We start from the raw sequence: 12,949 nt of genomic DNA, 5'->3' as shown, positions 1-12,949 counted from the left end.
TTCTATATATCTGTCCTCAAACGTTGTGTAGGACTGAACATGTGAAGGCTCTGAACTCCAGGGCCATTCTGTCTGGAGGTACAGTATAGAGATCAAGGAGGTATGACAAGAGCGGAAGGACAAACTTCACAAGAGGGTTTCTATGGGAGGAAACTGACCAGAGGAGCTCGGGTCGGCATGGCAGCCCTCATCATCTGGGTAGGGGGCGCGGGACATGGAACAGGATGTTATGGGGTGAAAGGTGAACACCAACACTTCCCAGCATGCATTTCGGGGAGGTTGATGGTGGTCAGGTTCACACGATCACACAATTACATGAATGAAATGGGCACATTGGAGCAAAAATATCCTAGATCAGATATTAAAGGATAAGGCTTTGAATTATACCAAAGCAAGAGTCTGGCTCTGTGACTTGTTTTAATCCTTTTTTTTTTTTTTTTTTTTTTTAACAACAATGGAGTTCTATGACTTGTTATTATGAGCTATAATCTGGAGTTGGCTAAGTGGACCATACTTGCAAGTAGAAGAAATGCATCTTGGTTTTGATCTTTTTGTAGGTTATGTTGACAATAAGAAAGAAATTAAACCGCTGCGGCTGGCTAGTGTAGAGGTCTAAGCACTCGCCTATCACCTCAGAGACCCGGGTTCAATTCCCGGCATCGGTGCCTCCGGCTTAGTCAGTCGTCCCTACGAACACAAATTGGTAGTGTTTGTGAGTGGGAAGCCGGTGGGGTATGAGTCCTGGTTGTTGCAACAGTGCCTCCTACTGGCCGGTCGGGGCGTGAACCTCCATGTGAGCTACGCTCTCCCACTGAAACTTCTCGCTGTCAGGTAAAAAGAAGCGGCTGGCGAGGAGGACGAGGTGTGTGGTCGTCTACATCCTCCCCAGACCGACAGTAGGGCGGCGCAACGGCCAGGAAGGGAATTGGCATAACGACTAAATTGGGGATGTGGGAGCACAAATAAATAAATAAATTAAAAAATTACGCTGGCCTTATCCTTTAAGATCAAGTGAATGGAATAACTTAGCCATATCTGATCTAGTTGGACTGTGGCTATGACACAGGAATAGCAGCATGCAATGACAGCCAACCAGGAATTCACAGTTAAGCGGTGGGTGAAACGTGCCTCACAAGGTCCACTATGAACGGGCTTGTGAAATCAACACCACATCACCACGTAGTACTCACAGTAAGCACACACACACACACACACACACACACACACACACACACACACACACACACACACACACACACACACACACACACACACACACACACACACACACACACACACACACACACACACACACACACACACACACACACATGTAGTACTTACAGTAAGCACACACACACACACACACATACACACACTCACACACACACGCACACACGCACACAGGCACAAACACACACACAGGCACACACACACGCACACACACACACAGGCACACACACAAACACACAGGCACAAACACACACACACACACAAACACACAGGCACAAACACACAGGCACACACACACACAGGCACAAACACACTCACACACAGACACACGCACACATGCATATTCATCACCTGCATGTTTACCACAGAACAAACTTAACACACTAACTTAACGCTTACACAATAACACTCATGCACAAACACAGTTTTTAAAACACGAAAACACAGAATGACAACTCCAGAGAAACAGCACTGTAGCTCAGATACTAGAGCACTCAGAGGGGTTGTGTTTGTGGGGTGGGGAGGGCTGAGCGGTAAAACCCTGCTATGCTGTACCTAGTATAACTATCACCATATCTATCTACTCAACAAACATATAAACAAACAGTCCTGAACCCACACTAGTCCAGTGGGAACAGAAAAAAATCATGTGACTCATATGAGTTTGAACACCCATATTGTCTGCATATTTCTGCAGGTATACATAAAATATACACATCACAAATAGTTCAGCAGCTTTTAATAGTGTTCCTTTAGGTGTGTTTTGTACTACAGAACACTGCTCAGCCAAGCCACACAGAGTGTAACACAAAGAGTGTTATGGTAGTTGTTGGGTTGGTTAAGTATCATTTTACTATGTCCTGACGTGAATTTGGAAAGGAGGGGTTTAATCCATGTTAAAACAGCCTTTCCATTATTACTGAACCTATGCTTTACTGTAGCTTAGATTTAAGTCCATTAGCATTGTGTGACTAATTTGAGTCGTTAAGCCATTAGCACCATAAAGGAGTTCCCAGAGATAAAGTTGTAATAAAAGACAGATTAAACATAGAAAAAAAAGACATTTGGGTCGTTGTCATACTTGCCTCTACAAGTTTCTATGGAGATAGAATGAACAGAAAGTACTGATTAGACACCCGATCAGAGACATCGCAATTCAACCTGCTCTAACCCCCGAACACAGTCCCCTAATGCAACAGTACTGTATTTGCATTCTCAGGGTCAAAAGCAGGAGGAAGAAATGTTTTTGTAACAACCTGTAACAAACAGTAGTGTAACATTCTATTTGTGGGTTAGATAGACATGCATACAATGTAATATGTGTGAAAGGAGAGGTTACTTGGTTAATTCACAAGACAAGAGATCACTGAACATGAAGGGTAACAGTCAAACTGAAGCTTTACAGAGAAAGTCAATGGCATCACATAATCTTGAGCACAGTATACTTTAAAACAAATAATGATGGGAATAATAATCTTATGCAAGTGGCAAGTGGCGAGTTAAAGATCCACTTTTCCGATTCCGATCCGATTTTCAAACATAATCCTATCGTTCTGTTGTGATAATCTGATGACTTCACCGGCGAAGAGCAGAACTCTAGTGAACTTCTGATACTACAGTATTTACTCAACCGTTTTCAACTGCAGTAGAGGCGCGACTTGGGGAAAGTGGAGGAAATAATTGAGGAGATAGCGTCTGCAGTTCACTAGAGGTCGATTCCAGAGTCACGGTGGTAGGCGAGTGCTTAGTCCACTGCGCTACCCAGCCACCACAAAGTGGCTCTTTAAGGTCAGCAGTGTAGTTCTTAACCCTTTCACCGCCGCACCACCAAACGGTTAACCCTTTCACTGCGACAATACACAGAAGGTTAACCCTTTCACTGCCACGCGACCGTCGGTTGTGTGATAGTAAAGGGTTAACCTTCTGTCATGTGGCAGTGAAAGGGTTAAAGGAACACGCCAACATTGTGGTAAATGCACCGTCTGCTCCAGACTCAGATAAGAAGATAGATACCAATCTCCTCTCCGATAGAGACAAATCTCCTGAATGGAAGCAGATACGGACCACTAGCTGGCTCATATCCGCTTCCATTAATTTGTGCTAAGCTAGCTTGCAGCCGGATAGCTTTCTACTGAACGCACAGAGAGGAAACTGGTATCTATCTTCTTGTCTGACTCTGGAGAAGACGGTAAGTGCATTTCCCACAATGTTGGCGTGTTCCTTTAATCCAGCCACTAACACTCTAATGTTCTCTGACACTGGAGGACCCTAATCAAATTCACCCACTCAGAGGGTCCTTCTCCTGGGGCCTTGTTTATAGAAATGTCCTTTGACTTGATCCTAGCTTCAATCATAATCAAATAAACAGCTGGAAATCATACCTACAAGCATTCATATTTTGGGCAATGTTAGAATTGAGATTTAGCTTTTGTTACATCACAGACAGAACACTAGAGAAAATCTATGTTAAAAATAAATGAATAAATAAAAGTGGATTATGACATCTTAGTAATAAATAGCAACTCTGGCTATTGGATTTGGTCATATAAGTAGAAAATTCTCTGAAATAACAGATTATTGCCATGTAGCTTTATTGTAAGGCTTCAGTTTCACATTTTATTCAGGAAAAAGTAATACTTACGTTCACTTCAGTGATGGCAATATCCACCACGCTGCCCACAACTATTAAGGCATCGAACGTGTTCCAAGCATCCGTGAAGTAATGCTGGTTTACACAAGTCACAGCACGCAACGGGGAGGTGTAGGAATGAAATTAATGAATGAATGAAAGAGAGAGAGAGAGAGAGAGGCATGGAAGAGGAGAAAATGAGTGGAAAGAGAGCATTTGTATACAGTGTGATGGAATGACAGGGGCCATGGAGGGACAAAAAGAGACAAACATAAGATATTAAGATTGGAGAGAGAGAGAGAAAGAGAGTTTTAACCCTTTCAGGTGTAAGCCTTTTGGAATGTTTTCTCAGAATTACATTTTAGAACCATTCGAATGTTCAGTTTTATTTCCTCCTTACTGACCGCCAGAGGCGCTGCTTAAAGCACTGGATCGAGTATTTATACCAAAAGAGCCACGTCATGACCTCTGATGACCCGAGCTAGGGAGGATTCCGAGTGACCCGAGCACTCTGGCGGTCATCCAGGATTCATAGAACCTCAGTTTCTTTGTTTGTACCCCTGCTCCCGACTACTGTCAGCGACTTCGGGTTATTGAGAAGCGCTATATAAATTAAATGAATTATTATGAATTATTATTATTACATACGTAACTATCGTTCTCAAAACGCTTGAGCGTAAGAGCGTACACTGGAAAGGGCTTAAGGAAATTTGACTCGAGGAGGTCCCAGAACGTGAAGAGAAAGCACAGAGGAGGACAGAGCTGTCAATAATATAACTCTGTGGAGCGGAGAGCAGAGAGAGCGAGGTGCAGATTGGGGGCGGGGCTTACTTACATCAATCTCACTGAGAACAATGTCTACTATGCTGCCAATCACAACCATGGCGTCGAATACATTCCAGGCATCTCCAAAATACCCCTGAGTGAGGCAGGGGGTGAGTAGGCAGGGTGGGACGTATAGGGGGTTAGTATAGAATATATAGATATAGTATAGAACTTGTCAACTGCACTTGTACTTTTAGTCATATAGCTGATGCTTTTATCCAAAGCTGCACTTACAAATTGTGGAAACACACTGGAACACAGGCCTGGGCGATACTGTATTATATCACAATTTATTTACATGTCTATGTTATTGTATCATATCGTTGGGCAGGAGTATTGTGAATTGTGATACACAAATGTATTTTTCTCCAAATCAGTGATAACAATAAACATTAAGTCAGATTTCTCAAAAAGAATTATTAGAAATATTTACAAACGGCAATTGAAAGAACCAGTTTAATACTGTATCACACTTATTTACTGGATCCATTACCATGTGGTCCAATATGATGAACATCATGCAGATATATGGTGATATATAAATATCGCCCAGCCCTACTAGAGCCCCTACCAAATGCATCTGCATAATATACAATATTTTATTTGTTACTGTAAGAGCTATGAGAAAGTAGCATGTCCACAGCAACCATAAATATATTAATTAATACTTAGTTTCAAAAGAATTCCATGCATGGAATCACGTCAGTACATTTAGCACCTATAATATCAACACCTTAAAGAGCCACTTCCTCCGATTTGCAACCCTATCGCTCTGTTGAGAGGACGCGTGATAATCGGATATAAAACGGATCAACGTGTTTTGTGTCTCGAGAGCCCGGCCACTAGTGAACCACAGGAGCTTTTCCTTCAACTAGAGGTCTTCTCTCCTCCGGGTGATGTCATCCGGCAGAGTTTCTGGGGGGGGGGGGCAATGCACAGAGGCTCTCAACACACGGAACATGGTACGCTTTATGTCTGATTATCGCATCCTCCTCGCAACGGAACGACAGGATTAAGGCAAAAAAGAAAATCTGCCCCTTTAAGAAAACATATTCATATTCAGTATGATATATTGATCTGTCGGTCATGCAGAGCGGAGTATCACTCAGAGAGGTTAACTGTTTCACCACCGCAACCCACACGCTGTCGTCTCTTACTAGCATTCTGTTCTTCTTGGCCACACAGAGCTGTAGGCCAGGTGGTACAGCACAGGGGAGGTGGAGAAAACTGGTCATTCACACATATACCCCTGTTCACTGCTTAACTGTATACAAATAAGATTATTTAACTGTAAGGATATGTTAAAAACAGGATCTGTGTGTGTGTGTGTGTGTGTGTGTGTGTGTGTGTGTGTGTGTGTGTGTGTGTGTGTGTGTGTGTGTGTGTGTGTGTGTGTGTGTGTGTGTGTGTGTGTGTGTGTGTGTGTGTGTGTGTACGTGTGTGTGTGTGTGTGTGTGTGTGTGTGTGTGTGTGTGTGTGTGTGTGTGTGTGTGTGTGTGTGTGTGTGTGTGTGTTGTCTGTGACATTGGTTGGGGCTATATGTTAGGGTCAGGTTATGGTAAAGGTATGGTGAAATCAAAATAGATGTTTATGTTCTTTCATCACATATTATGTCTTGCACTGATTGTCGCTTATATGCCAGTATCTGTCCCAACAATGACAGAGACGTTGTTTTGTAGGTATTCTTAATGGTATTTTAGAGTTAGTCATTTCCTGGAAAACAATAAAAGAAATCCTGCACATGGGGGGGGGGGGGGGGGTATACTCATTTTGCGTCCAATGAAATCCTTTCTAGAATGACATTTACAGCACATTGTAGCTAAGCTAGCACTTGGCCTCTTTAACTAAATTGAACAAATGTTCAATGTTCAAACTACCAATGTTGCGTAACGTTGCTAACGTACGTCGCTCAAATGAGCTGACAAGTCCCTCCTTACTGTAGCTTACTGTTTTTACAGGAAACGCATAAATAAGTGTAATCAAATTGCATTCTGCTAGCCGTTTCATGGGGACTTTATGGCATGTAGTGGTTTGGGTCCCCACAGGGAAGGGAGACCTGGCTGTGGCTGTGAGTGCTTATACGGTACCCATTTCTGCATGTCTGTGTGTGTCTCTGTGTGTGTCTGTGTGTATCTGTGTGTTGACGTAGCAGCATGTTGGTGTGTGTGTGTATTTCAGGGGTCAGTGTGAAGGTGAGGGAGTGGCCCACCTTGGGTTTGAAAGCGATGAGTTTGAGGAGCATTTCCACAGTGAAGACAGCAGTGAAGGCCATGTTGAGGATGTCCATCACGTAGTTGAAGGTGTCAGACTGGTCGTGGTGCTGCGAGAGGAGAGACAGACGCAGGGACGGTTAGAGAGGAGCACACACAGCTGTTACGTCATATGGAATAGTGATCAAGGTGAATGATGTCGTGTGGAATAGTGATCAAGGTGAATGATGTCGTGTGGAATAGTGATCAAGGTGAATGATGACATGTGGAATAGTAATCAAGGTGAAAGATGTCGTGTGGAATAGTGATCAAGGTGAATGATGTCGTGTGGAATAGTGATCAAGGTGAATGATGTTGTGTGGAATAGTGATCAAGGTGAATGATGACATGTGGAATAGTGATCAAGGTGAAAGATGTCGTGTGGAATAGTGATCAAGGTGAATGATGTCGTGTGGAATAGTGATCAAGGTGAATGATGTTGTGTGGAATAGTGATCAAGGTGAATGATGTTGTGTGGAATAGTGATCAAGATGAAAGATGTCGTGTGGAATAGTGATCAAGATGAAAGATGTCGTGTGGAATAGTAATCAAGATGAAAGATGTCGTGTGGAATAGTGATCAAGATGAATGATGTCGTGTGGAATAGTGATCAAGGTGAATAATGTCGTGTGGAATAGTGATCAAGGTGAATGATGTTGTGTGGAATAGTGATCAAGATGAAAGATGTCGTGTAGAATAGTGATCAAGATGAAAGATGTCGTGTGGAATAGTGATCAAGATGAAAGATGTCGTGTGGAATAGTGATCAAGGTGAATGATGTTGTGTGGAATAGTGATCAAGGTGAATGATGTCGTGTGGAATAGTGATCAAGGTGAAAGATGTCGTGTGGAATAGTGATCAAGATGAAAGATGTCGTGTGGAATAGTGATCAAGGTGAATGAAGGACTGTGTTAAAAGGACCATAGTGTTGTGATAAACCTACATTAAATGTATCTCCTGGTTAGGGTTAGGTTAAAGGACAATAGGGCTATCTATGGTGATAAACCTACATTAAATGTATCTCCTGGTCACACTAACAAATTGGGAGCCTCTTGTCAAAGAAATCGATGTGTGCATTGGACCAGAAAGGTGCTACGGAAATAAACGTCATACGCGTAAACAAGGAAGTACAGTATACGCACTAGGGATGTTAACAATTAATCGAAGATCGACTGATTGATCGTTATGGATTTACTCGAACACATGACATTTACTCGGTCAAACAATGATATGTTACAATGTTGTCTGTCTCTAGCCATCAGTAGAATGGTGTATTTTCAAAACATGTTTCAATGAACAGAAAGAGGGCGCAATATAACTATGACGAGGAGGCAATTACCTCTGTGTCTGGAAAATAAGCGAGGGAAAAAAACACGAGCTAAGAGAAGCGAAAAAAAAACCAAGCCAGTCTGCGCATTTATCGAAAATGGCATGATCATGGTTGATGGCGAAGGATTTCGGCAAATGATACACCTGCTTGAGCCAGGGTACCATATCCAATTATCCATCCTGAGGCACAACCACCTCACGCATCGAGGAGAGCTACACCGATGCAAATTTTGGAGTTGCTCGCGCAGCTAACTAACGTTATAGGTGCTCGCAAGGTTGCATTGACGACAGACAGCTGGACCGCCCCGACGACTGAAAGCTATGTTATGTCACTTGCTACTACAACACAAGGACTGGCGAGTCACCACTGCAGTGTTGCTAACTAGAAGTTTGCTGGGTCGGCATATGGCAGACCACCCACCTCGCGTAACAGTTAAAAGAAGTCATTCCCCATGCCTGGATACAAATCCGACTGACTGGTGGAAAGTCAATGTAGGGAGATTCCCCAGGCTGGAATCCGGACCATGCATGTGAGTCAGTCTGAGACAGGTTATTTATGTTCTATGTAGGCTATCTTGTTGCAAAATAATAATAATAATAATAATAATAATAATAATAATAATAATAATAATAATAATAATAATAATAATAATAATAATAATAATAATAATAAATAATAATAATAATAATAATAATAATAATAATAATAATAATAATAATAATAATAATAATAATAATAATAATAATAATAATAATAATAATAATAATAATAATAATAGCCTCATTAAAAATACTATTGTTGCTTCGTTAGGTTGTTTTCAGCGTTTTATGCGTGTAATCTGTTATTTAGTTAGGCCCATTGGAAATTTCCGTCGACTTAAGTAGATTTTTCGTTTCTGTTTATTTATTAAGTTAATATAAAACCATGTTTAGAACATTGTTGAGTTTGTTAAATACATGCTTTTGATTTCTTTAACCACTTAAGGTTCCAACGGCCCGTCCTTGTTTGACAGTGTCCTGCTGTTGGCTTCGCTAGTACAGTTGGTTGTTTTCAGCATTTTATGCGCGTAATCTGTTATTTTGTTAGGCCTATTGGACATTTATTTATGAACTTAATATAAAACCATGTTTAGAATATTTTTTATTTGTTAAATACATGCTTTTGCTTTTTTAAGTGGCAAGTGACCTTTTAAAAAAAAGAAATGTATATATGCAGCTCGCCCGCTTAACACTTTTATAGCTGTGGAGACAATGGTGTGGCTCATTTGACAGACATTACTTGTAGTGAAACATGGAGAATCCAGTCTTTTTTCATAGATCGCGAGATAAAACGCGTTATGTGCAGTAAGCCCGAATCGTTCTGGTTGATTCCCTGAACCCCCAAATACTCCCAAATCAAAGGTATATAACATGATATGTACCTTCACAAAATCATCAAGGGGGGGGGGATCATTTTAACTAAAAACTGTGATCGTGTTTGCCGAGCATGTTTTACACAGAACTGTGATCGTTAGAAAAACACATTTCAGATTCGGCAAAATAGACATCGAATATACCTTACCTTAGCCAGAAGGTATTCCAAAAATAATTATTCCAAGTGATCGCATCACCATCGCGAATACCAGTGTATATATCTATACACGTTTCACGTAAAATACGCTTAGACAACGGAATTTCGAGGCGATCAATGTGAATCTATGTTCAAGCAGGAGGAGGGGCCCCTACCAAGAAAAAAAAAGGAGGCCGTGTATCAACACCAAGCCATTCCAGTTCAGACACAGATGATACTGCCACCTGGTGATAGTCGATCGGCATTGCAATTCAAACATATAGAAACGACACAGGGATGGCTAGAATGATGCGGATGATGATTTAGAATGGGGATCAGAGGAAAAAGATCAAAGGATCAAAACCCGAGAAATCGCGGGTCTGGCACTCAACCGCTGGCGAGTTAACCCGGGATATCTTGGGTCTGGCGCCCAATGTGTTAAAGTCAACACAAATGTGTTTTAATATGTCTAGTCCTCTACATTTCTATGTTTCATTATGCCATGCAATGTTGCAAGAATGCAATATGTCGCTGCTGCGGAAATAAACCTTTTGATTGAGGAAAAAATACATTTGTTATTGTTTGGTAAATTGGGTATTTTTAGTTATAATTAATCGATTGATTGATTGTTAACGTTGTCAATGATCGAGTAAGGAACGTGCTTACAATTTGCAACCCTAATATGCACAGACAGAGAGAGAGAGAGAGACAGAGAGGAAAAGCATGTTTTCTAAGGAGCTACTAATTTGTTGGCATGACCAGGAAATAATGTTGGGTAGGTTTCTTCTATATAATACTATGGTTTATCACCTTAATGTTTATAGAAAAACATTTAAATAAAAAGGTAAACAAAGCAAGAATTGTTTTTGGAAAATGGTCATGGGCTGAGTAAACGGGTTGAAACTGGTATGGTTCTTCAAGAATGGCTGCTCCTGTATTTGAGGTAATTACATTTACTCAATCGTCACAATGCAAAGCGTCCACTTTTGCCGTTAGCGAGCATCGGCCACCAAGCTAACTCTGGCTAGTGTTAAGTCAAAGATGGCCTTTGATTAACAGTTTACCGCTGACCTTTCCTCAGGGTTCCTCCGTAGTTAAGGGTTCTTACCTGCACAGCCAGGCAGAGTGTGTTGAGCATGATGAGCACAAACATGATGTACTCAAACCCCGTGGAGTTCACCACATACCAGAACTTGTACTGGTATGGGTTCTTGGGGATGTATCTCCTCAGCGGTCTGGCCTTCAGAGCGTACTCCACACACTGACGCTGTAGTGGGGATACACACAACACATTACCCTAGGCTCCACGATAAGATAAGATAATGAATAACACAAGATAAGATACGATAAGATAAGATGATGAATAAGATAAGATGAGAGAAGATAAGATAAGATAAAATTATGAATAAGATAAGATAAGATAATGAATAAGATAAGATAAGATAAGATAATGAATAAGATAAGATAAGATAAGATAGTGAATAATAGATGATAAGATAAGATACGATAAGATAATGAATAAGATAAGATAAGATAAGATCATGAATAATAGACGATAAGATAAGATACAATAAGATAATGAATAACACAAGATAAGACACGATAAGATAATGAATAATAGACGATAAGATAAGATACGATAAGATAATGAATAACACAAGATAAGATACGATAAGATAATGAATAATAGACGATAAGATAAGATACGATAAGATAATGAATAACACAAGATAAGATATGATACGATAATGAATAATAGACGATAAGATAAGATAATGAATAACACAATATAAGATAAGATACGATAATATAATGAATAAGATACGATAAGATAAGATAATGAATAAGATACAATAAGATAATGAATAAGATAAGATAAGGAAAAAGATAAGATAAGATACGATAAGATGAGATAAGATACGATAAGATAATGAATGTTCCTTTATTGATCCCCTTGGGGAAATCCAGGTGTCATAGGAGCACGGGGGAGGGGGAGGGGGAGGGGAGATACAGGTATGGTCAGGGTAAATATAAATAATAGGTAATAAAGAATTTGAATTTTAATGTAAAATATGAATAGAAGTAAACAGTAGAATAAAGGATGAGGGTCAACAGAGCGGTCCATCTAAGCTGCTCTGCCTCCCGCTAGTCGGTGCATGACTGCACTCTGCCCCAGCTTCCACGTCACGCTACACCGCTGCACAATGGTGTTTGTAAAGCGCTTCCTCCACCACCCCAGCCTCCATCAATCTATTCTATCATCTAGATATGCTCTACACGCCAGGCTGGCTTAGTGTCTCAGTCGTCAGTATCACATCATCTGACGACGATGGGGGGGGGGGTTATTTGCAGCCATCTCAGCCGAATCCATTGCACGCTTGCATGGTTTTGCACTGAGAGCATCTTGTGAGCAGAGCCGATACCACCGAATACAACTGTATAACCGTTTGTTACTATACATGCAAATGGTTTAATTGTCATGACTAGTGTTGAATGACTGGAGTGTGACTGAACTGTATAAACAGATTATATTCTACATATCATATCCTCAACAATCCTCGCCAGTGTAGCATAGAACATTGGACACATACAGTTAACTTCAGGGGAGCATTAGGAGGATTAGCAGGTTTCACTTGATCTTGACTTTGTCTTGATGTTTTGGATTTAAATCTGTAAGAACTAAACTTAATATTAGGCGTAGGAATGTGATTCGGTCATAAACATTGATTATTGGCCATTATGAACAAGATTTCTAAAAAGTTAATCAATACTTTTGTAAAGTTATCTGGCTAACTGTGTGATCTGGCTTCGTGAAATGCTGTGCCTGGTTACACAACTCACACACACCGCATGCAACGTGCCGATACAGTACATCACACATGGATAAGTACCGTACGGTGCACCGAAGTCCTTACCTGGTTCTTGTCAAGTTCACAGTTCTTGTACTCTTTCTCTCCCTGCTCCTGAAACGTGACGATCACGAAACCCACGAAGATGTTCATCATGAAGAAAGCGATGATGATGATGTAAATGATGAAGAAGATGGAGATCTCCACGCGGTAGTTATAGATGGGACCCAGGTTCTCCCTGTTGGAGTCGATGGCCTTGTACAGTAACCTGGGGGGGGGGGGGGGG

General features: G+C 41.0%; 1 protein-coding gene across 1 annotated transcript in view; it reads right to left on the bottom strand.

Annotated features, from left to right (window-relative positions):
• Positions 1-12,949, bottom strand: part of LOC311229557 (voltage-dependent L-type calcium channel subunit alpha-1D-like) — a gene marked incomplete at both ends in the record, with an annotated part of 164,306 nt that overhangs the window by 31,246 nt on the left and 120,111 nt on the right. The window contains 4 exon segments of the mRNA XM_084315633.1: positions 3,875-3,958; positions 6,897-7,007; positions 10,923-11,081; positions 12,730-12,931. Of these exon segments, the coding sequence (XP_084171759.1) occupies positions 3,875-3,958; positions 6,897-7,007; positions 10,923-11,081; positions 12,730-12,931 (556 nt within the window).

The sequence above is a fragment of the Notolepis coatsorum genome (assembly GCF_963971535.1).
Source record: "Notolepis coatsorum genome assembly, chromosome: 6".
Classification (NCBI taxonomy): Eukaryota; Metazoa; Chordata; class Actinopteri; order Aulopiformes; family Paralepididae; genus Notolepis; species Notolepis coatsorum.
This window is presented reverse-complemented; position numbering and strand designations above follow the sequence as displayed.